This window comes from Macrobrachium nipponense, chromosome 29 (assembly GCF_015104395.2).
Source record: "Macrobrachium nipponense isolate FS-2020 chromosome 29, ASM1510439v2, whole genome shotgun sequence".
NCBI classification, from domain to species: domain Eukaryota; kingdom Metazoa; phylum Arthropoda; class Malacostraca; order Decapoda; family Palaemonidae; genus Macrobrachium; species Macrobrachium nipponense.
In genome coordinates, this window is record NC_061092.1 from 37,419,208 (window position 1) to 37,445,884 (window position 26,677).

Sequence of the window (26,677 nt, forward strand, 5' to 3'; positions counted from 1 at the left end):
TGTGTGTGTGTGTGTGTGCGCGCGCGCGCACGTTTGTGTATGTATATATATATGTATATAAAAATCACGGTGATGTGGTAATAAATTTGGATACACACTCATGTATGTATACATATAAACATATATAGATTTTCATATATACATATTGAATCCATCTATACATATATATATATATATATATATATATATATATATATATATATATATATATATAATGCATATTTGGTAAATGTTGAGTAATCTCATTAACTTTGTAATTGAATATTTTTAAATTATGCGAAATCAAACTTCATGAACACCAACCACAGTTGATTAAATTTGAGATATATTTGATAAGTATTGCATTGTAAAGTATTCATTCTATCGATAAGTTTCTTATAATTAGCAATTTGAATAATATCTTCTTGCAGATTCAGTTCTATGTATGTTGTGTGTCAGGGTTTTTATTCATACAACGGTAACGGGGTAACCGGAATAACCAGGTTCAATTCGAACGACCAGGTTTAATGTAAAATTTGTAATTAGAATACGTGCTTTTACACTTTTTCGTTCTTCAACTCGGTGTTTTCTTTGTATATAGATGCACTATATATTGCTTTATTTCTCGGACTTTTTCCTTAGGAAGAGTTTACGAGACGCTCTAACTCACGCTACAAACCTTTCTATTTTAGTGGTAGACGCATATTCCCTTTTCAGCTTGGATTGTTTTTCTCTGCTTGTAGTTGTTGCCACTACTCTCTTTGCTGGATTCAAGAAGGAATATTGAATTGGATTAGCCAAACTATTACAAGTTTTCCCTTTGATTTTTAAGGTGAGAGATCGAGTACACTGTTTAACATAATACACTTTAATAACATATTTACAGCATGTGTAAAAAATAATTCATATAAAGCTAAGTTGCCTAACGATTATCTTAGCCTCTATAAGCTGATATGATTTACAGGCATACGAGGTGATTCATAGGTCCCTGTATAAAATGCATGTGGGGCCCCTATGACCATCCCCTCTTGTGCAGAACAACCATTGCCTATTTGTGTCAAAGAGAAAAAATCTATTGAATCTTGGAATTTTTTTTTATCCAACTTCAAGCTAAACAATCCAGTTTGAATTGCTTTGAGAGATCAACTTTGTTAACGCTACAAGACTCTGCTGATAAACATATCTTTTTATGTTTAATATATATATTTATATTTCGTAAACTAACATATGATTTAACATAACTCTCAGCTTATAAACTAAACCCTTCGCAGGCCTTTATATAATAATTCTGACACTGTACATTATTTCTACAACTGTTTTCTTTAAACTATTATCATTTATCATACAGTATGACAACATCATCATGTTTACTATGCGGAAAACTATCTTTTCAGAGTAACACTGTATATAAGATGCATTCATTTCTGGTGAGAACACTGGCACAAATGTAACTCCGCAGATCTTTCGTGCTTTGAATTCTAGAGGGTTCAGATACCGGACAAGCTTTGTCATTATGGGAAAGCACTTTGAGGTTTATTGTTGTCCAGGAATAATATACCTTTGTTCTGATGGATGACACAAAATCAACTCCAGTTATCTTGTTTAGAGAGGTGTATTCCCCTACACTGGCGCACTGCTCTTGTCCTATGTCAGTTTTTCTTTTTCACCTTTCCTCGGTTGCCGGAATTCATCAGAGTATTCTCCCGCTATTTAGTAGTGCCTAGGCTCCAACCAACTCCCAGGGGGCGTTCGAAACACGAACACTCTCAGGAGACCACAATCCATGGGGGAAGTTTCTTGATTTACTTAATTTATGTTCAGACAAGTTGCTGGAGAGCCTCACTGTCACTGAGATACAATTCTGCCTACTTGACCTGAAAAGGCAAAACGAAAATACAACCTGTGTAGTAGCAGGGAAAAAATAAAGAAAATAAATCATTAATTAGCAACCGGTATCCACTGACTGTCCTGATGAGCAATTTTGGCTCTTCATAAGTTAAGTTTTTGTTGAGCGGTGTTTGGATAACGCTATAATAGGGATAGAAAGAAATAGATTATTGTTATTTTAACATTCTTATATACATTATTATTTATTTTGGTTAAGCATCGTTTGAAAATAGCACATTTTATAGCTTTTGCCTCTCCAAGAAGACTCATTCTGAGACAGGGAAAATACCAATATGAAAAAAGAAATGCAAGAATTAAATCTCGATAATCATAGAATTATGTTTCGGTTAAATGGAACGAAAGTGGATTTCTGTATGTACAATTGCTAGAAAAGGTATGATGAAATTTTCGAGAAACAACACAAGAAAACGTAAATAAATTGAAATAAAAATTTTGATTCACGTGCTTGTTTATTCATTCCTGTGAAACTTTTTTAATATAATTACGAATATTTTGCTGATGCTGTTTTGATATGAGAATTTTTAAAAAATTGATTAAAGACATTTTTGTACCTCATTATTTGATGTGTAGGCAAAATTAGACATTGCAAAAAACCAATTTGGTAAAAACCAAAGGGTTTCACTGTAGCGAAAGGTTTGAATACTGTTTCACAAATTTGTATCAGTTATGAATATGATACACCATATAATGCATATAGTGCTTACATATGATTAATGATTGTTAATTTCGTTTGATATCCGATTTGTTAATTTCTTTTGATATCCACTATGTATAATTTATTAATATATTTTGACACATGATAACATATAACTTCCTTTTAGCGAACTAATATCCAAATGACCACGAGATCTATTTTCTCAAATTAAATCTATACTACTTTGAATCACTTTTCCTAGAGTAAATGCACTGTTTTGTCCTGTATTATATGAAATGAGTGGAAATATCCTTGACTCACTCTCGATACCTAAAGAAATTGCTGAGAGAATGTTCTTGTCTTCAGCAACTCACCTTATGTATCCTATTTGTATCATCAAGGAGGCTTCTCACCCACCGGGCCTGGTAAGGAGTCATAGGTAGGAGCCTGGGCAGTGACCGTGATTCGAATTTCTATATCTCTTGTTAAAAAAAAGTTATGAGGCTATTGACCTTTTCACAGTAAATTCACTGAAAAAAATGAAAAAAAGTCATCTTAGTATGTCAGCCGTTTCCTTCTTTTTGTGTTGGCATGTGGATCATTGTGAACAGAAACCATCAGAAATATAATATCTCCCAAGTTCCTAATCTGTCGCTCTATGTACACATTGGGAATTTGGTTTTTCTTGCTTTAAAAAGTAAACAAAGCTTCATTTAAAGTTTTATTGCCGGATAAGTCATAAGAGGCTATCTGTCTTTTGATATAGGACGATGCCACTTTTTCCTGTTAAACATTATGAAGACTAGATCCAACCTCTGAAATGTCACCTTGAGCACTAATTGTTTGGTAACGTATAATATTTGATAAAAATATACACTGAAAACATACTGTTGGTGTGCCTCCATTCACTAACACTATTTGGTGTTAAACATATATTTTACTTTTTAAAAGTATGAAAAATATGTAAATTTCAATCTAAAGAGTTACATAAAGCACCTTAATGTGAGAGATAAGTTTCATTTGATCTAAGAACCTAAGTTTTGTAAGGAATTGTACAGACTTGCGTTAATTTACATAAACTAGAAAAAAAAATGTCACCCCTATACTGGATTGTAGTTAACAAGATTTTATTTTTCGTGAATGATATTCTGTGTAGACCTAATTCAAGGAACTGTCTTCGTTAAGCAGATGAGTAATTGCATACATGAAAAAATAATTTTGAATATCAAACAATTTCAAAGATAGAAATAAATCAGATAGACATAAAGTTCATTACTGATATGATGAATCCCAAACACTGGTATAATTACCAAATGTAGATTTCTCTTTGCGTTTAAGAAAAAATCATCGTGAAATAACTGGTGAACGTCCAGCACGTACTGTTTTCATACCACACCATTATTTGATGTCGTTGGACTCTACTAACTTCATAATATTGGAAATCACCACTGTCAACTAAAGGTGCTTTGATAGTCGTTGGAGCTTTTTTTTTTTTTTTTTTTAGCGGGAATATCTGAATTCTCTTTGTTTCTAAGAACACGCGTTCTTAGCCATAAATTTTACCCAAGCCTGAGTAATCTAAACTTGGTTTTGGTGAATTGATATTTCAATCTAGTATGACAAGGTACATGAAAGGAAACTCCTAAATTTTCCTTTTACGATCAATGAAGAGAAATCGGAAGGTAAATGGACTTCTAAATAGTTTTCTATCAAATGTCTACTTGGGCACGTTATTCCCCTTTCAATTCTTCTTTAGAGCTTATCTCCGATGAGTTCTTAAAATGTCTGGAAATTAATAATTAATCCTGATAAATGTTTGGATTATATTATACATACATACATACATACATATATATATAATCCTACAGGCTTATTTTTCATCTTTCTAACGAATTCCCTGTCTTGAATTGAGCAGTAAAAGTTCGCTGAGGGTTTGTTCTGACACTGATGCCAGCTATTTTATCTGTAAATAATAAAGGGTTATTTTTCGAGGTAAGGTTGTAAGACAGATGCATTTTCAGAAGATCGAATGCCAGATATTATTTTTCTGTTTTTTCTTCCATTATTTAGCCTATTATTTATTGGTTCTTTGATTGTGGAGTAGTAATTTCAAAAATATTTTCATACGCTTGAAGGATAATAGGTTGCTAAAAAATGGAATTATAGATAAGAGAGCTATGACGTTCAGTGTGGTGCTCAGAAGTTTTGGTGCGACTACCCATCGGAAATAGTTTTCCGCATAAAGCGTAATTTGGAATTGGGCATTATTATTAAACTGATAATGACTCAAAAGGGTTGATTATCAGGAAAAGATATACTGTCGCCTACAAATTTCATATGACTGCACTTAAAAAAAAATGTTTACATGCACATGCTCTATTTAATTTTTGTTTTGTTTTGCTATTACGAAATGAACTTTAATGGTGCGTTGCATCTATTGTTGAGGTTAACTCTTGTTCTTTATCATTTTATTACGGAAATACTCTTTGAGTAATTTAGTTGTTCGCTGGAAGTAACAAATAAAGAAAGCAAGAACAGTTAGTTGGTGTTTGGTTGATGAGGCAATAATAAGATCATATTCATATTTATCCATGAATGTTTCCTCTTCGATGATTATGGGTAAGGGAATTGGTACGAAATGTATCGTAATGAATAAATTAAAACGTTGCTGTTTATTTGCTAATATTGTCAGTTACCAAAACTGTGTAAACAATAATTTAAAAGTAAGATTTAACAAATTTATTCCTTTTAGGTGTTAAAAGTTGTTACCAAATTTATTCGTGCCATTTCTACGTTGCAACAATAGTTAGTATTAATGACAAAAACATTTTTTAGTTATGTTTCTTATGATTATAGTAAGAAAATTACCCAAAAAACATTTACCTTCGATATAAATACAAACCTTTATAATTCCCTTCTCTGTGCATGGATGGACAGCTTCCCCCCTGGAAAGAAAAGAAAGTTGATACGTTAAGAGATGATTATAGAGCCTTATCAGGAATATATATATATATATTATATATATATATATATATATATATATATATATATATATATATATATATATATATATATATATATATATATATATATATATATATATATATATATATATATATATATATATATATATATATATATATATATATATATATATATAGTATTACATTACACATCTAGCTAGAAGATAGCAAATGACGTACTTCTGTTCAGAGAGAGAGAGAGAGAGAGAGAGAGAGAGAGAGAGAGGAGAAAAATGTGCGAGTGGAAATCATAACCCAGGAAACAATTAAACCCTCCTCCCGTTTTGTGTTTCTTTCATTGTTTCGTGTGTTATATATTGGACAATTTCCGCAAGAACTCATCTTCTGTAAGAGCGGCATTTCTTGAGGAAATGCTCGTATATGCAGCGATGGATATATTTTACGGTGGTTTAGGGCTGCGTTCTTCCATTAGGTCCGGTGTCAGACCTTTTTACTAGAGAGTTTTGTCATCTCTGCAAATTTCTTCATTTTCCATCTGGCTACTTTTGGTTTTCTTTATGGGTTTATATATATATATATATATATATATATATATGTGTGTGTGTGTGTGTGTGTGTGTGTGTGTGTGTATGTATGTATGTGTATATGTATTTATGATATAAAAAAAAATTTTGGTGGTGGAAATAATTCAAGAGACAATTGTATTGTACATAGAAATGACATAGTTTAAATTTCATGTTCTGTTCTGCTGTATAAGTTAATACTCGCTATTCAAGATTTTGAAAAAAAAAAAATCAATGACTGGAAACATAGAGAACTCGAAAACATAGACTTCAAACAGGATCGAAGAAAAAATAATACAAGGGACCGATTTGGACTCAAAATGCCTTTAGATCATACTAGAAATATTGTAAAATCATCCTTCTATCCATACAGATTTTAGTAATCGAATGTATTGGTGTATCACATTCTCTCTCTCTCTCTCTCTCTCTCTCCGTTTTTGGGATTAACCATTCACCTTTCTAGAAGACTTAACTTTGTACCTCAAATTTGTCAAAGGGAGAATGTATGTACATACGTATATGTGTGTGAGTATGTGTGTGTGTGCACTTACCTTTTATATTGTGAATCTTTTGTTATATCTCTCGTCATGCACAATGATCTTGCCCTTGTTTTCTATTGTAAAATATACAATCATTAAATTGGTGCCTTTGTGGCTGAAGAAGTGTGTCAACATAGTTGCCTTTGCTTTGTTGACAGTGCGTGATGTTAGGGAAAACCTTTTCGTAATCTAGTTAATGATAAAGTAAATAAAACATAAAGTAATGATAACAGGTGAATAAAACTTGCAATGGTCATGAGAATAAACAGTGAGAGGAAAGAAAAAAAAGTATCCAAGTTACGTTTTTTCAGTTACGTTTTTTTTTCATAAGGCCCGAAACTGGTGTAAGACAAATTTAAGTGATCCCTCGAAAATGACCTTACGTTCTACATACGTTTATATATATGATATATATATGATATATATATATATATATATATATATATATATATATATATATATATATATTACATACATACATACATACATACACACACAACACACACACATATATATACATATATATATATATATATATATATATATATATATATATATATATGTGTGTGTGTGTGTGTGTGTGTGTGTGTGTGTGTGTGTGTGTGTACGTACACGTGTGTATGTATGTATATATACACATACGTACTCATATGCAGTTATTACCTAAAAGCTATATGTCATAATGTATGGAAATCTAACTGTAGTAAGGTAAGAAAATTGCATTGAAAATATTTATAATGATTGGATTGATGTTGCAGTTGTTGATCTTCATTATGATAATGATTTGCTGATGATATGATAAATATAACTGCGGTGGATGCTGACAGTTCAAACCCTATGACGTTTTGAATTTCTTATCGATATTATATAATAAACAAATATGCTCTTTTAAATGCTACCAATTAACACAATTATTCAATCAAGTTCCACTCCTGTAAACTGAGGAGATATCACACGAGTTATTCAGTCCATAAATTACGATTTATCGAAGTGTTTAGTTATTTATAGGAGTAAAAATATGTTATATTTGGACATGAATCCCTTTTCCGATTTCTTAGTGCATGTTACTTGCCATTGTGAATTAAAGTTATCATAAAATATATAAGCTAATTGTTCTCTTCCTTAGATGGTAACGAAGTTACTGTTGAGTGACAGTACTCATATATAGTAGATCAATCTTTGTATTTTGACCATTTACGCGCAATGCAAGTAAGGCCTCTCAGTTGAACTTTTCCGTGTACCACACGTCACGAGACTCACACTTTTCTATCTTATATTTATTTATTTTCTTTTTTTTAACTTTTACCATCTTGAGAGCTTTCAATGAATAGGTTCGACTGGCCTTTTCATGGACATGCAGCTAACGAGAGAAGATTAGTATTAAGATTTTATTTATTTTAGATAATTATACAATATCGAGGAAAAAGGTGTAATAGTACCACATTATTATTATTAATCTTATTATTAGAATGATGGTGCTAGAATTTTTTTACAGTTTTCCTTAATTCCTCTTTTCTTTTATTGCAGGAGCTTGAGCAGAAAAGGTCTACGAAATGATCGATGCATTGAGGGTCCATGCAGACAAAGCAAACCATTGCATTGAGAGATCCTTCACGACCTTCTCATCGAATGTGATGGCCACTGGTAATAAAATTGTGTGTGTGTGTGTATATATATATATATATATATATATGTATATATATATGTATATATATATAATTATATGTATATATATGATATATAAATATATAATATATATATATATATAATTATATATATATATATATATATATATGTGCTGTGTGTGTGTGTGTTTGTGTGTCATTCATGAGAGGCTTTGCGAATTTTTAGGAACGACACATCTAATATTATTATTGTAATATATATATATATATGTATATATATATATATATATATATATATATATATATATATATATATATGAACTTCAGAAGGTGTTCATTATACAAACAGCAAAAGGAATAAAGTTTATCATCAACGAAACGTTTCGCACATGAAACTTCTGTGCATCATCAGTCTCTAAAAGAGCAAAGATACACATAAATAACATTCAATGATTAAAACAAAGGAACTCACAAATATTAAAATAGTCTTAAAAATTAAAAGGATCAAAGTAAAAACAAACAAAGGTAAAGAGAGAGAGAACAACCCAAGCACCAACCGTCCACAATGTAGAGAGAATATGGAATGACTAAAAATCAGTTGACGATGACAACGTCAACTATGCCAGGTATAGAGTTGCTGAGGAGGTATTGCTATTGAGTGAAGGAACAAGTTTCTTAATGTATAACGACTCAAGGGTAGTTAGATGGTTAGGATTTTTGACATAATCTATTATTTTGAATTGTTCTTTTTGGATTTCAATTTTACAATTAGAAGCGTGGTTCCTGATATTGGAAAATTCAGGTTGTTTTATTTTCTGACCAATACGGAAGCTGAAACCCAGATGGTTACAATATCTGACTCTCAGATATTGTAACCATCTGAAAAACCGGGGAAAATAAAAAATGAAAATATTATAAATGAAACAACCTATCAACAGCTTTTTGTTACCGGTTCCTCGTTCAGCATACTGTGTGGACAACCGAAAATTCATAAACCTGATCTACCTTTAAGACCAATTATGGCTACTTACAACAATCCTGCTTTTTCCATCTCTAAATTTTTGGCTGGACTTCTCTCTGAATACAGCAATAGTGAGTTTACTTTGAAAAATTGGCTTGAATTTCAACAAATAATCACTAGACAAGATGGAGACTATTATATGGTCAGTTTGATGTGGAATCCTTCTTCACAAACATTCCACTTAATGAGACTATTAATATTATACTGAATAAGATCTTTATTAGTGATGACACAATCTTTCATGGTTTTAACCGAACTATTTTTAAACAATTACTCGATCTTGCTGTGCAAGACTCAATGTTCATATTTAATAAGCGACTCTATTCGCAGGTCGATGGAGTTGCCATGGGATCCCTCTAGGCCCAATTATGTCGGACTTAGAATCCAAATTTTTAAACCAGTGTGATCTCAACTTCAAACCTTCACTTTACCGTAGATACGTTGACGATACCTTTGCGTTATTTCAACACCCTTGGCAATGTTCTTTGTTTTTAGATTTCATTTACAATATTCAACCACATATTAATTTTACAGTGGAAGTCGAAAATGAGGGGATTTTGCCTTACTTGGATTTGAAAATAGCAACAACCAATTCTGAATTTGCCACTTCCATTTACAGAAAACGTACCTTTAAAGGATTAACTAAGGATTTTTATAGCTCATGTCAGCGATCTTTTAAACTTAATACAATCCACACATTAGTCAGTATTCATCTTCTTAGAAGATTTTTCATGATGAGATCACGTTTTGATTAAGCTTTTTCAAGTCCAATTCTTTCCCACAAGAATGATCAATCAAATACTTACCCAATTCTTTCAGCCACCATTGCCTAATTTTTGATGTTCCTAAGAAACTATTTTATGCAACTATCCCATATATACCTGACTTCAAATTCTCGTCCAATCTCACACGAATCATTGAACAAGAGATTCCTCGTCTCAGAGTCAAACTTATAACAAATAATCCATGTACAATTGGCTCCTTCCTTAACTTTAAAGACCAACGTCATATATAAATTTATTTGCCCTGGAGTTGAACTTACGATTACCGAATCGGCAGACGGGCACGTTAACCACTCATCCAACGAGGAACTTGCACCTAAATAAAGAAACTTTGTGAACATTGAAGCAGAACCGTAATTGCTACTCGACTCGGAGGCTACTGAGGGTCAGATTTTGTAACCATCTGGGTTTCAGCTTCCGTACTGGTCAGAAAATAAAACAACCTGAATTTTCCAATATCAGGAACCACGCTTCTAATTGTAAAATTGAAATCCAAAAAGAACAATTCAAAATAATAGATTATGTAAAAAATCCTGACCATCTAACTTCCCTTGAGCCGTTATACATTAAGAAACTTAGTAGCAATACCTCCTCAGCAACTCTATACCTGGCATAGTTGACGCCGTCATCGTCAACTGATTTTTAGTCATTCCGTCTTCTCTCTACATTATGGACGGTTGGTGTTGGGTTGTCTCTCTTTATCTTTGTTTGTTTTTACTTTGATCCTTTTAATTTTTAAGACTATTTTAATATTTGTGAGTTCCTTTGTTTTTATCATTGAATGTTATGTATGTGTCTCTTTGCTCTTTTACAGACTGATGATGCACAGAAGTTTCATGTGCAAAACGTTTCGTTGATAATAAACTTTATTCCTTTTGCTGTTTGTATTATGGACTCCTTCTGAAGCTCATATATATATATATATATATATATATATATATATATATATATATATATGTATATATGTATATATGTATATGTATATATATATATATATATATATATATATATATATATATATATATATATATGCGTGTGCGTGTGTATGTTTAGACTAAATGCGAAGATATTTCACATTTGGTTATTATTATGTCTGATGTCCTTTTGTTGGTTTTATCAAGTGTAATTCAGTTGAGGTACCACTATATATGCCATACGTATGGGTAACTGGGTGCTGTAAGTAGGACAATGCATCAGTTATCTATTAAGATTTTCCGGATGAAGATTTTTTTCCTTCACTCAGATATGAATTGTTAAATCGTGAGTTGTTCATTTGAAGGGATGGCTAGTGCTTGAAAAAAAAAGGCAAATTAATGGAAAACGAACTTATGGAGCTTATTATAGGTACTTCATTTAGCAAACAAGTGAAGAGGTAAGACTAAATATATAACATGAATTGGCTGCTGGTTACAACAGGGATCTGTGTAATATGGATTACCAGATAGTTTGGAAAAGCAAATAAATAGCTATTCACACCATGATACAACTAAGAGATTGAGATATATGGACTAACTAATTAAAAAGCGACTGCCAAACTGTGCACAAAGAAAGTGATCAAAATGTAAGTAAACAAAGGAAGAGATGGAGTATGAACTGGCAGGTACTCACAGCATTGGTGAAATCTATGTTGGTTCGGACGGGTCTGTGATGCAACTTCTGCGTGGGACGGAAGTTATTAGCGAGAGGAGCAGGAGATTGAGACTCGTCCTCACCCTGCTTCAATTGCCGCAGACCGTAGAGCTTCCGGAAGAAGGGAAAAGGAGAAAAACATACCACCGGTTATCGTTCAGTTCCGGGGAGGGATTAGTTGGCTGGAACGCCCAGAGGTAGGGACGGGGTTTTCATGTGTGTGTGTTTGTGCGTTTCAGACAGATTCGTTAAAAACATTGTGGTCTTTGGTGGAGTTTTAGAAAAAAAGGGAAAAGTTTTTACAGAAAGCTTTGGTGAAAATATGTGTTTAGATCTTGCTGCCGTTCTGTAACTTATAGACCTTCGGTTAGCTGCTAAATTTGGCAAATGAATTTCTTACAAATATGCTCACTTGATTATGAACTTCGTTCTGCTTTATTTAACGTTGTTATGAAATAGGCTCCCTAGATTATTTGATGGTCTGTTGTTTGTTAATACGAATTCCCACTTCAAAATCATGCGTATTTAGTGTTGAAATAAACATAAGCACACAGCATTCATCGTATATATTATATATATATATATATATATATATATATATATATATATACATATATATATATATATATATATATATATATGTGTGTATGTGTATATATATATATATATATATATATAATGTGTGTGTGTATAATTTGTGCATATACTCGTACCTTAATAAACATGCATATTTCCCTTTGGCATTATGTACACGAGTTATTTTATGTTCACAAATACTAAGCCTCAAAATCTTCAGTATCTTCAGTATCTACGAGGCAGCCAAGAGGTCAGAATATATATTTTTGAGCCTTGTTTCTAATTCTGGCTGGGGCAGAAGCACATAGAAGCAGTAATTTGCTTGGGTCCTGGTTATTCCCGCTTAACTATCTGTGTTCCAGTGTGACTTGGGTATCTTTTAGTCAAGTGGTCAAAGTCTACTGTCTAGCGTTGTTTCTAAACCAAAGACCTAGATACGAATGCTGGTCGATCCTGAGACACTCATTAGTTATAATTTCCGAAAACAAAGGCCCAGCAGGAAACCTAGTCGTGGCTGTAATATCGAACTCGCTAAACAATTGGAATAACTTATACCCAGAGGGAATAAGAATTGATAAGAACTGCTTCGCCAGACAGGATTCGAACCATGGCCTTGGTTTGAAAGCAGCAGTAGATAGTAACGTTGACTACCCGGCTATCATGAGAGTGGCGAAATTATGTGAGTATAAAGGTCATGATTTTATAAGTGACAATATATAATGTATATATATGAATATATATAATCAACTGTATAAACATTACTTAAAATCATCGAGTAAAAAGTCGGCTGTTACTGTAGAAAAAAAAAGAATGGTAGTCTTTATGTCGTAATCCCATTATTTTACTTTTACTTCACAATTATAAGTTACATGGCGAGCTTAGAGTTTTAATAAACTACTCATCATGTTCTTATTTCGAGAGCTTTCTTTGCGTTTCTCGAACGAGGCATTTAATTTTCCCCCCGACCCCGCCTTTTGTTTCAGCTTCCTAGAGAACAGAGCGAGCTGGCCGTCATCAAACCTTTATTTGTAGTTCGGGTAAAACTTACGTTGCTGTTTGGGATTTTTCAAAGCCGCCGGATTGTTTGTTGAAACAAAAGGTTGGTTTGTATTTGGCCTTGCTCTCCATCCTCTCTTTCGACCGTATCACCCTTGATTATTGCTTTTTTCTTGTTTATTATATTTTTTGAGTTTTATGCACTTGCGCTTTTATCTAAAGCAATAAGAATTATAGGTCCAATTCCTGGTTAATAACTATCTGGGGTTCTGTTTTCTTTTTGTCATGGAAAGAGGTAATCTGTTTTTCCCTTAAAATTTGATGCTATATTCAGGGTTGCTTTATTATTAAAGGAATTTATTATAGTATATTAAAGGGTATGAAACTCATGAGTTTTGAAAAGAGTTTTTGGCCGTCTTAGAGATTTTGACTGAACGACATACGTTTTTAATGTTTTTTTAACCTACAATTATTTTGTGTGTGTGTATGTAATATAATAATAATTATATATTTATATATATTGTTATTATATAGTATTGTATATCAGTCTATATATTTATTTATTATATATATGTATATATATAATGTGGTATATATAATATAATATAATATATATTAATATATATATATATAATTATTTTGTGTGTATATATATATATATATATATATATATATATATGATATATATATATATATGTATATGTATATATATATATATATATATATATATATATATATATATATATATATATATATATGAGAAGTGTTATCACTTCACCGTGATTTATATGCAATCATTAGGCTACAAATGTCGTTTAATAATCCAATTCGCTCTACCTCGGAAATATATATATATATATATATATATATATATATATATAGAGAGAGAGAGAGAGGAGAGACGAGAGAGAGAGAGAGCTAGCAGAGATAGAGCTAGCTAGCTAGCTATGTAAACCAAAGGGAAATGTTTTAGTTAACAAGAAGTTCGTCTTATGGGTTCGAACAAACGACCACGAAAACTACGACGTTCAGTGACGCCTAAGCCTATTTGGCTATCCCCTTTGTTTTACACAAACACACTCATATATATATATATATATATATATATATATATATATATATATATACATATATATATATATTATCATATTTATATATATATATATATATATAGATATATATATAGATATATATAATAATATATATTAATACCTATATATTATATATTTATATTAATAAATATATAATATATAATATATATATATATATATATATATAGTGTGTGTGCATATAATTTCCATACCATGGCTGAAGTGTTATAGTGTTTCTGTAAATGTGCAGAAGGATAAAGAATGGCCACACATACAAGATGATCAGATTACCTGAAACCTAAAGACGCCTGTTAGCGTTTACAGTCTTTCCCCGAATCCGATTTTCTTAGGATAACCTCGCATGATTCTTCTTTTGTATCGTAGCGTTCTTTAATCATAATTTTTCATCCTGATTAGCCACTAATTTGACATTCGGGTCTTGTTATCGAAGTCATCATCTCATTTCACCTCTTCTTTGAAATTCGGATCTTTTCAATTTGTTTTACTCTGTAGTTTCATTTGTAGACTCTTATTTTTGATTTTTAGTACTCATGTCTTTCATGTTAGAGCAGTTTTCACTTATTCTCAATTTCAAAGCAACTGGAGCAATTATGACTGAGTGAAATATGTTTTAAAAGTTAATACCATGAAAATGCATTTGAAAATATTCCTTTAACGTGGAAGCTGACATGCGCCGGAAGAAATAGATGCTATGCTCTTTAGAAACTAGCCGTGAAGAAACATTTTACAGTAAGTCGTATTTTGTGAACCATTGCGGTAATTTATGCGGACCCACCGAGTCTCCAAATATCCTATTTGATTTTTTTTATCAATACTAATAAGCAGTAGAAATTTTTTTTTTATTCATGTCAACTGTGCATTATATCGAATGAGTTCTATTGTTATTTTAAATTTCACGAGACCAGATACTTTGTGCGTAATGATACTGAGGCGCCAAAAAGAGAGAGCAGAAGCTCATTCATTACCTAATTCAAATGAATGAGTTGGACCTGAGCGTAGCGTAGCATTGTGATCGTGATGGCTCGGGCTTATACGTCTTGAGAAAATATTCAGAAGGCACCATATGCGTCGAGAGTGAAAAAGGAATAATTTAGTTTTCAATCCTACGTCTCCTAGGAAGGACTGCAGTGGCGATAAGGAAACGAAAATTCAAGTGATCTGAAGGGAGACTTTGCTGGACAAGAAGGTAGCTTTTAAAGCCCACATTAAAACAAGACTTTTTTTTTTTTTTTTTCTTAAAGTCAAATGCTAGATCTGTCCTCTGAACTGAATGCGTAGAAAATGAAGTCTCGTAATTCTTGGATTTCAGAGAAATTGGTAATATCCTATAAAAAAATTGTCAAATAAAACACATTTTGTATTTTCAGCTGGCCTCTTAACATTATGTAAAAATAAAACTGATTCATCTTTCACCCAACCAGGTTAAAAGAAAAAAAAAAACACTGCGAGAAGGCTATTATTTTTTTTCTATTTCGTAGTTTTTATTATTTTTACGAGATTTAAAGGTAAATGATGTAAGTTTCGGAAAGTTCAGATGATGACATATATTAGAAATTAAAACAATGGCAGGTGACGATCCATCGATAATTGCATTTTCTTGAAAAATAATAAGAGAAATTGATCAGAGACCCGTTGTTCTTTATTTACCTAGACTTGGGAACGTTAATGGATCTTGTAAAACGTGACAAAAATATGTTTAATAACTCCATACATACAGTCTCGAAGGGACTTAAGCATCGTATTGATTAGATGCTATTGAACATTACATTATGATTAAGTTCCACATACGGATCTCTCGGCAATGAAGGCATAGTTCTAACTGGCTAGACTGAATGATCAAATGCTATGATGAGACCTGAATTAACCTGACAGGAACCTGGATGCTACACAACGATGATCGATTCTAGATGGACACGCAAATCATTCAGGCAGCGTAATAATGCAAAAGATCAGGACTCACCTGCTGTTTAGTGATGTAGATGGGCCGATTGGCTATAATCCACGTCACCGTTTCATGACAAGCAGGCATGGTCGTGGAGCCATCGTACGTCATGAAGTAATTTGTATCTGGCAGTAGGTCGTGGATGCTCAGATGATGCAATGTGTGTGAAGTACCTGTAAAGACGGAATTATTAGTAAAGGAAGGATTCGAACAAGGGTAGATTACTTGGTAAAGAATCTCTCTCTCTCTCTATCACACAACTCCACTCCATATGCTGTCATATCTTCATAACCAATGCCATTTTTTTTTGCAGCTGTTATGCAAGTATATCAATGACCATTTCAGTGTTGAATGGCCTTCTCGAAATGTCCATTTGACCTTATTCTGAAACCGTATGGTTGCGGACTGAATTATTCGCTCCTTGAGAGAGAAAAATTTCCATTCTATCCATAATCAGGTAAAACAGAAAATAAATGCATTTCTATATATTGATAATATCTGCAATGAGTAAATTTCATTTAGTAGAAATATATCAACTAATAAAAGTTCAATAAATACTTTACACTATAATTAAAGAATTCACAATATCATCTAAAGATAAGTCAATATATTCTTTCGAACACAATTAAAGAAAAACAACAGTAAATTATGTTTATCCCATATGATTAGTAGAAGTGGTGTTTCTTGCCAGTTTCAGCTTGTGAATGCTGTTAACATACTGATATTTAGTGTAACTCCGTTCACACATGTCTCCGCCATTTTGCATTCATTAGGCCCATGTGACTCCATTAAACCATTCTTTTGTTAAAGGAAAAAAATATTCCCAATTTCCTTAGAACCATTCGTTTGCTAAAAAAAAAAAAACAATATTCCCAATTTCCTTATTTGATATATCTGACTTCATCATAAAGGTATTATGTCAATTTGACGTTTTGTATAGTATTAAAAAGAAATTTGGCATATGTAAGAATTATAAGTTGTCGTGCATCAAAACCAATCTCCTCAAAATTCCGTGTTCCAGGTGTGCCAACCGAACCGCAGACTTCAGTGCAATTCACCACCCTTCGGTCAAGCGAATTGTATTTAATTTAGCGAAGTTCTAAATTATATATTATTTTTGGTATTATATTTCATTTGCTAATAAGAAATAAAGTTTTTTTTAGCAAAGATTTTTCAAACAGATGATAATCTGATAACATTAGATAAACTAAATTCCACTTACTCACGTATTATATGCGTAATATAACAATCTTTACTCATGATACTCTTTTGACACGGTTGGTAGGACTGTTGATATCTAAACAAAACGAAATATTTCATAAAGGTTCGGACAAAATGCTTAAAAACCTGCTCAAAACGAAGTATTCCATACGGTTTTATTTTTGACTTGTGATAATAGATTCCAATTTTCTTATTAAAAAAAAAATATTCTCAAACTAATTATTGTATAGAAAAGAAAAAAAGAAAAACGATCCGAACGATATATATAGTAAAGTGATGCAATATAGAATAGCGTAATTGTACATCAAGTAAGGATTTTCTTTAAAATGGGTGATGGTTGACAGAAGATTTGAAGAGGGAAGAAGAGTGGTTTTAAACATGAGGAATGGTGTGTGGGTCAAGTGTCAATGAAACGGTTACCTATATACCAGGTGTGAAAGTAAAAGGATAGGTCTAGTGAAACACAGAATAGATTGGTAGGGAATTGGGACAATGTTAAGTAAGGATCTATTGTATATAGAAGATAAGTTCAGGGCCATGTGTTTTTAAGTCAAATTAAATTGTATGCAGTGTATGCAGATATCAGTGTTACTGTGTTAATGTGAATGCGTTTAAGACAAGGTTGTGTTTATTTTTTATTTAGGTACAATATTTTTTTGTGTGGTAAAATGATGGGGCATTATGATATACGAACTTTTTATGTTATGTCCGAAGATCAAAGGTGGTAAGCAGTGTCCAAATCAAGAATTTTTTGCCTAAATTCAGCTAGAACTCTACTCTACTGTAAAATTAGGTTTGAATGGCGCTATGCCATATGTGCAATGTTTAATTCATTAACAATGGACTGATAAGAAAACCAATTGTTGATATCCCATCCTCACTCTTGCTACACAAGCACCCACTCACGCTCACATGCTTAAATATATTTAAATAGTAAATGGTATTTCATGAGAATTTTAAATGTAATAAATTAAGAGGTATCACAGAAAAATTACAGTACCTGTCATCATTTAAAATAAAAGACAGCTTAAAGCCTTTTGAACAGTCGAAGCCGAGAACTTCCCGGCGATTGTTCGTGTAATTGCTGTTTGATTTTTCATGGAGGTAACCTTCTAACTGCCCAACAAAAAAGAAAAGATTTCACTTCGGCTAATGCTCAAAAGATTGCAGGACATAATTATAGGTTAAAAGAGATTCTGTTTTAAAAATTTCATTCATTTGGATTTAAAAATTTCATTCATTTGGATGCACATATTATTTTTACCACGAGTGCTTTTTATTCAAAAGGAAAAATGGAATGCAAATGATTACATTAAAGTGAAGATCGATTTAAAACTCACACTATCCATAGTAAAGCATGAGAAACTTTTTGTGTTCATAAAATAATTACGATTTGTTGAATGTACTGTTTATCATATAATAGCAAATAATATTTCTGATAATAGTATTTTACTTTATGTCAAATAATTGAAAAAGGGTTATCTGCAGTAAAAAAAACATTCATCTGAATAATTGGGAGATAAAAGTTTAGTGAACTTTTTCAAGATTTGTTTCCTGTCTTTCTAGAGATCTCTTTGTATTTGCAATTGTATATTTATTGATTATATACTTCTATGTATACATGGTGCTTGAGGATGGTGGTTACCTCGGAAGGATCTTACGAACTGTTATGACAAGAAATGTAGTTCATCAAAGGAAATGTTTATGTCGGAAAAGGAAAATATGAATACAAAACACAGTTACTTGAGCTCAGAACACGGAAATATTTAAAGAAATTTGAGACATGCATTTATATAAACTTATATATTGGTATGTTGATTATAAGATAAGGAATGTAGCTCCGTTTTCCTTTTAGTTTTCGGACCTAGGCAAAGTATGATAATGTGTTAAATTGGCTCTTTATAACACATATACTTGACTATAAAATATATGTACTATGTAGATTTTTGTCGTCCGGAAAAAGATTCCGAGAAGAGCTTCAAATTTTTCAATCACACACACACACACACACACACACACACATTGGGTTTGTTGGTGTAAAGGATTGAGATATTACCTAACCCAGACTGTGTAACATCTTCGCTTCGAGATAATTAGCTAAAATCGATGTGGAGGTTCTTGACGAGAGTCAACGTCTCTTTGATCTTACAATCCAAGTTCATTGATTTTAAACTTCTGGTTTTTTTAAATTTATTTATTTGATTTTTTTTTTACGAACAACTTTTCACAAAAGAATTTCCGGAAACATGGACGTATAAGTTTTAAGAGTGTCATGTTGATTAGATGGATACAGCAGAGTTTCTAGTGCTTATATTCTTCCTTTTTATTAAATGTAGAATCGAGGAATAAATTTTCATTATAAAAGAAATAGTCACTATTGGGTATAATGTCAAAAACTATACTTGTAGTTGGTGTCGAATTTCTATATTGCTAGCCTATTAATTCTTGTTAACTTTACATTATTTCCATGTCAACTAGCTGCCGTTGGGGGTTATTTCCGTCAGTGCTCCTCATATAGCCCACTGTAGCCATTATAATAGGTTGTTTGCACCGTCCCTTCAGCCACTAGCTGCACCCACTTGTGGTCTTACCTCCATTCTGCTTCCTTTCTTCAGTCTTGCTGTCCAGCCACTCCAACTCCATTATTTTCAATGTCTAAAGCACTGGGTGGCTGAAAGTACCTCAGTGATTGGCTTATCAGCCGAATTTTCATGGTTCAATTAACCATGTAAATTGGCGGCTGCTAACGAACAAGAATGTCTGGTAGCAACAGTGTAAAACATGAAAGTTTCTCCCTTTCCAAAATTTAATTTACATTTGAGCATACCTGAAGATAGCAATTTTATATATTATACTGTACAATGGAGACGTGTGGACTTAATTACGAACGATACCTGGATCGCTTGATACCGATACTCTAAATATGTGACCTACTGACTTGTTAATTACGAGTACTATTTAGTTTTGTTTTATCAAGCGGTAGCGTGCAGTGATGCAGTAGTTTTTTCTGACAAACTTTAAATAGATTTTCAGAAAAACGATGATTAGTTTAAATGCACCTCTTAAGTTTTTAATTGACCTAAGCTACCTCCGTTATTCAGCAGGTGATTGGATATTTGACTAGTTTAGTCAGATGTTAAACATTAGTTTTTACTCTGCAAATATAATTTACGTTAGCTCTAGAAAAATTCTTTTGTGACAGAACAGAAAAAAAGTTAATAAATAAAAGCATGTCATTCCCGTTCGGTGATAACTTATTTTGTACAGAAGATTTGGATATTCTGTAATGTTTTTGAAAAGCATAATTTATAATGATTGAAGTTTTTGCAAAATATTGTAGTATCATCCTCTCTGTATTGCTTGTCATAAGTAACGGTTATCAAGTTCACGATCACCTTGTATAAACATTAATTCACAATATTTTTCTTTTCCTTTCTGACCCTGGTCTCATTCTCTTTCTCTATGGAATATATCTTTGCATTTGGGAGCAGGACTTGCAATAATAGTAGTAGATCATTCAGATGTGAATGTAATAGTCATTATTGTTTTAAGTGTCCTTCTAGGCGCCCCTTAGTGAAGAGAAACGGCTTAATGTTAATACAAATGGTAATGAAGATGGGATTGGGGACTGTTTAGGAAGCAGGAGAATAGAATGAACAATAATAAAAAGGACATAAGCGTGAAGCTTCCATAGGTAAATTTTTCATTAAAATGTCTATTTCATTTTGTAGGTTTTAACCAAATAGGAAATGTACTTTTTGAGAAATTCTGGAAAGATAGAAAAATATCTGGCGATTAAATTGCATTATATGTCTGCAATGTTGGAATAATTTGTTCCTAATTAACACACCTCAACCGGAGAGACTAAACATAAGAGATATTATGATGACCCCAATACTAACGAAGGAATCCTATTTATTAAAAACAGGTTTGAAAAGCTAGACGAAAATAATGGCTTGCTTTAATGGTAATTTTTGCACAAAACGTAATCTAGGACCCATTTCATGAACTCCCTTTAAATTATAATCGCATTAAAGAGCAGAGGAGATAAATTGTGAAATATGCATATCCAAATTACATTTATGAAATATCGCGGAAAATGAATCCGGTTCCACCACGGGATTAACTCTGTGGGCCGTAAGCTACTTAGAGCTGAATTGGGCTGACCCTTTGTAAAGTATGCCCCTTTCAAACTCTTCCATTGATGCTGACCGTCACTCAAACAAATGGAATAAAAACGGGACTCGCCGTCAGTTTGTGTCTCTGCTCCTCCTCCTCTTCATGGACGACACAGACCCGACGACAAGAAATACAAATTTCATCAGACTTGTCTGGGAAATGAATAACGCAGGTGTGTTTTGACTCTCTCTCTCTCTCTCGAATAACGCAGGTGTGGTTTGACTCTCGAATAACGCAGGTGTGTTTTCTCTCTCTCTCTCTCTCTCTCTCTCTCTCTCTCTCTCTCTCTCTATGGATATTGCAGCCTCACATCATTTGTAATGAAAAAGCAAATTTTGGAGAGTTGTGGTGAGAGGTGAATTTTATGCATAATGTTCTAAATATGTCCAGGTTATTTTGTGTGTATGCAAGTTAATTACTCTGTATTCGTCGGTTAATGGTGTCGATAAGTTTTATGAAAATTTTATACAGGGATACAATTGTAGTTCTTTTTATATGGAAATGTTTTCTTTAGTTATTTTAAGGAAATGTTTATCATTTGTCTCTGCTATCATCTAAAAAGAGTTTTATTACGTGATTTACTGACGTGAGCAGCAAGATACGTTAATTAGAATGAATGTAAGCTTATTTTATATAAACAATGAATGAAGGTCTTCAAAAGCACGCTGTTTGCTTAACTCTGGTAAAAGAGGCGTTTTCAGGTATTGCTAAAAACATAGCTGTGCTCAAGGTCTATAGCCTTGGCTGTGCATTTTACAAAATAGAACAAACTCTTACATTATCAGTCATGCCTGAGTTTGCTAAATGATTTCCGAAGTTTAGTTTATAATCACTAATGCTCGCGGTGAATTGATTTTTTTTTATGAAGGAGCGAATGGCTAGAGTCTTTGAGACAATATGTATTCATACATCAGTGTTGCTTATGGGGACCATTTGCTTTCGGAATTTCCAATCTGAAAAAATGATTTAAAAACTGCAAGAGATGATGTGTTCCAGGAAATAAAGTGGTTGTGCTGGACATTATTTCAGCGTTAGAAAACCAAGAAAGGACGGATATGAATGATTCTGAGAAAAAACAAATCATTATATAGAGAACGTGAAAAGTTATCATCAAGTATGTTATTATTATTTCCTTTTTATCAGCCAATATGTAATGAAATTAAACCTGTGAAATTTACATAAATTGCAAGTTCATAAATTTCCCTTTAGCCAAAGAGAAACTGAATTCTTTGTCCATGTTTTCTTTTTACCAATTTTGCGTTATTAATTTTGAACATTTGTTTTGCTCCCACACCAGTGCAAACACAATTTGTGGAATTCCTTCGCATACTGAAGTGTTCCGTGATTTTGGAAAAAAAAACTGACTGCTGTAATCGTATCAGGATCAGCTCTAGAGGAAAGTTAAGAAAACGTTTGAGGTAAAGAGTAAAACAGCACCAACGTTAAATGCTAGTGCTGAATATCACTACATCTACAGGTTTCCTTGACCGGGGTAAGATTTTTGGTAAAATGATCTAGGAGAATTGTTCCAGTGGCCTCTATAGATTAGTTCCTGATATGAAAATTATTTCTTCAGACAACCTTTTAATAAGCTCGTACTAATTCAACAGGAAACGTTGTTTAATTGAATAAAGCCCGACAAGCGTTTTGTGATACGTATTGGTGTGTTTGTGAAGTATTCATTTAGAGGGCAGAGGCTTTAAAATAACGAAGCTTGTAACAAAGACAGCTCGAGTAATCATTGAAAATGTTTATTGAGCAATATATATATTATATATTATTTATATAATATATATATTATACATATATGTTTTATTGTGTAATATATATATATATATATATATATATATATATATGTATGTATGTATAGTATATATATAATATATATATATATATATATATATATATATATATATATAGAAGTCTCTATTTCTTTTTTGCTGTGTGTAGAATCGTAAGTTTAAGGGACATCCAAGGCGACCTTTTTGTTTATTGTCATCTACCCTTTGGCTTACCTATCTGACCACTGGCTCTTGTATAATTTAGCCGAGGGAAGGTAACTTGGTCTGAGGTTCAGGACGGGACAGAACGTCCTTACTGACTAGAATTGCCATCTCTACCCTCACTAATATATCCGTATGTTTGACAATATACGTACAAAGTCTCACTAGGAAAAATAAGAAAACTCAGAGAGAGAGAGAGAGAGAGAGAGAGAGAGAGAGAGAGAGAGAGAGAGAGAAAGAGAGAGAGAGAGCAGCCATCCAATATTTACCTTGCCTAACATAAAAAATGTGTTTTCATATTTCAGGTGCCAGCGCACTGGATCAAATTCAGGTATGGGCAATCCAATATTTAGAGAGTTCTCTGATCCCTCGCTACTTGCCCTTGCCAGGTAGGGTGTCTCATGATTACTGGAGTAATGGTCTTCTCACATAATGCAAGGTGAAATGATTGAAGATGTATTGTAGCAGTTTCCACGTGAATTCAACATTACGATTTGTTTTCTACTATTTCTTTCTCCATTTTGATAGAAGTATGTGTGTTTGTGTGCATGCATGCATGTATGCATGTATATATGTATGTATTGTGTCTTCTGCATTTCCATCCATTCCATTTACCCGTATACATACATAAATTATATATATATGCATATTATATATATGAGTTATAATGTATGGATATATATATATATATATATATGATTTGTATTTTCTTTTTCGCGTTCATCTCACGTTCCCGCTTTTTGTGTGTGTATATTCCATCTACACGCAGGACTGTTATGTCTCCAACGTCCAAATACTGCATAATTTATTATTGTGCTGCTGATCTGAGTTTTACGGGTCATCCTGCTCCACCTTTCCAGCCAGTATCTCTCCCCCCCAGTTCTCTCTCTCTCTCTCTCTCTCTCTCTCTCTCTCTCTCTCTCTCTCTCTCTCTCTCTCTTAAGTAATTGCATTGCCTTACCTCCTCCACTTTTACTTCCAGTTGCTGTTCCACAACAGTCAATACATTGTTAAGAGCGTAACTTTTAACTGGATAATTTTATTTTCGCACATCTCGTGTATTAAGATTCTAAATAGAAATTGAAAAGTAGCTTCACAACTGCTAGTACATCAATTTATTTATATTTTTTTAGTACCCCAAGATGAGTCCTTGTCTTATAGCCTGTTTGATAAGTTTTGTACTGTTCGTGTAATATTCCACGTGTTTGTTAGTTGCTTTTCGGTGTGTTTTAGTTTTGAGGACTGAATTCAACGGTAAATATTATTGGGAATAATGCATGGCAGTGGTGTCGCGGTGTTTAAGGTGAAATGATTTTACAATGTGAAGTTCATCACAAATGATGTTCGTTCGGATATAATTCAGTGATCAACAGATCAGGATAATCTGATTTGGGGTTTTTTCAATTATGTAATGATGTTAATGGTTTCTACTGCCCGCAGAATAAATAATTTTTCATTCCAATTATCGTCTTACAATGATACCAAGTACCTTATGTAGTGCGTTTATTATTTTGAAATAGATAAAAAAAAAATCCAAACGAAGTTGAATGATTCCGGATAGGATGACCACATGAAACAGCTGTATAAAGGAATCATTATCCGGTTCGTCATGCAGTCAGTCGACAATTCCGTTGGACGTACATAATCGAGTATCATGTTGGAGGACAAAGAACGGAATTAGTTCGTGGATTCCGGATCCTTTAGGGTCGCGAAGTATTTAGCCTCCAATTTTATCTTGTTTTTTCTTGGTTTCTATTTATGACGTGTAATATTTTGTTCCACTTTGAGATTTTACATTACTTTGAATACTGAAAGTCATATTTCTCGTGAGGCGAATATTAGAGGCTTTTTGAAATTATTTCAGACTGGCCATGAAAATATACAAGAGTTTATAACTATACTCTGTTTTTTTCCATCTGTCCAGCCGCCTGTGTTGTTAGCGCATGGTAACACTGCGTCCCGGGCTTTAAATAATATTCTATTTCGAATATTAACGGTGTAATTCGCATACAGTAAATTATTAAAACACTTTTCAGTTGCAAATGTACACTAAGATATCCTAAGAGACTATCTTTAGATTTGAAACATTTCTCAAACGACATCAAAAGATCTGTCGTTTTATTTTTTAAACCAATACACTAATATTGACAATGAACGCCGTTTAGTCGGATAGATTGCCAGATGGTGAGCACGTAAATTAGATTAATTGAGGCTAGAATTTCAACGTCGGCAATTGCTGCACTGTACAATCTGATTGAGGAAACGGGCTTAGTTTAACTTGCCCATAGAAATTATATCTCGAATATTTTGTCTCCGAACAGTTCAAGCCATTCACTAGTACATTTGATGTAGGTAGACTGATGAATTTATATCAGGTTAAAAACTGTTTGCCTCCAAATTCCATACTTTCGAAAAATTGTGTAGCTTATGGGAGCATATCAGAAATATAATTGCCCATCTGACATATCATTTACGTTTTAAATCTTTTAATTATTTTGTTAGCTGGGGGGTGAACACAAGAATCTCTTGCTGCAGTCCGTAGGCTTATGGAAGCCGTCATCTGATGTGATCGTCAGGATGGGATTTTCTTTACCCGTCGATTGGAATTGAGTCTTGTAACATCAACATTCGCACGATCTGTAGGTTAAACTTATATTTATTTATCATTTAAGCTTGTATTGGTCTTATGATTTTAGCATCTAGTAATACCTTATGGCACTTGTACCTAAAAATTGTCACTTTCACTATTTTTTTATGGTTGTAATCTTTATTCAAAGTGGTTTGTGGTTGCCATTTTATTAACCATTCTTCACATCAAATGTTATATACCTTTTCCTTGTTCTCTTGCATCCATGACTGGTCTTAAACAAGAGCAGAGAATCATCATCTGTAAGTTCGTGGACATTGAGCGTTAGAAAACAGACGATGAATGTTGGTTCTATAACATATCGTGAGCTTGGGAAAATCTTTTCATCCCTTTATAT

The 26,677-nt window shown here is 32.7% G+C and overlaps 1 protein-coding gene across 4 annotated transcripts in view; it reads right to left on the reverse strand.

The window, feature by feature from the left end:
- Positions 1-831: 831 nt before the first annotated feature.
- LOC135206245 (carbonic anhydrase-related protein 10-like) overlaps positions 832-26,677 on the reverse strand; it is a 217,600-nt gene continuing 191,754 nt past the window's right edge. Inside the window, exons 7-11 of one of the 4 annotated variants that reach the window (XR_010312705.1) lie at positions 16,309-16,463; positions 11,644-11,775; positions 5,424-5,466; positions 2,896-3,051; positions 832-1,853 (exon numbers count right to left, since the gene is read on the reverse strand). Coding sequence is in view for 2 of the 4 variants with exons in the window: in XM_064237624.1 (XP_064093694.1) it covers positions 1,825-1,853; positions 5,424-5,466; positions 11,644-11,775; positions 16,309-16,463 (359 nt within the window). In the remaining 2 variants the exon portion in view is untranslated. The remainder of the gene's footprint in view (positions 1,854-2,895; positions 3,052-5,423; positions 5,467-11,643; positions 11,776-16,308; positions 16,464-26,677) is intronic. The other 3 variants (XR_010312706.1, XM_064237624.1, XM_064237625.1) reach the window with 3 other exon arrangements.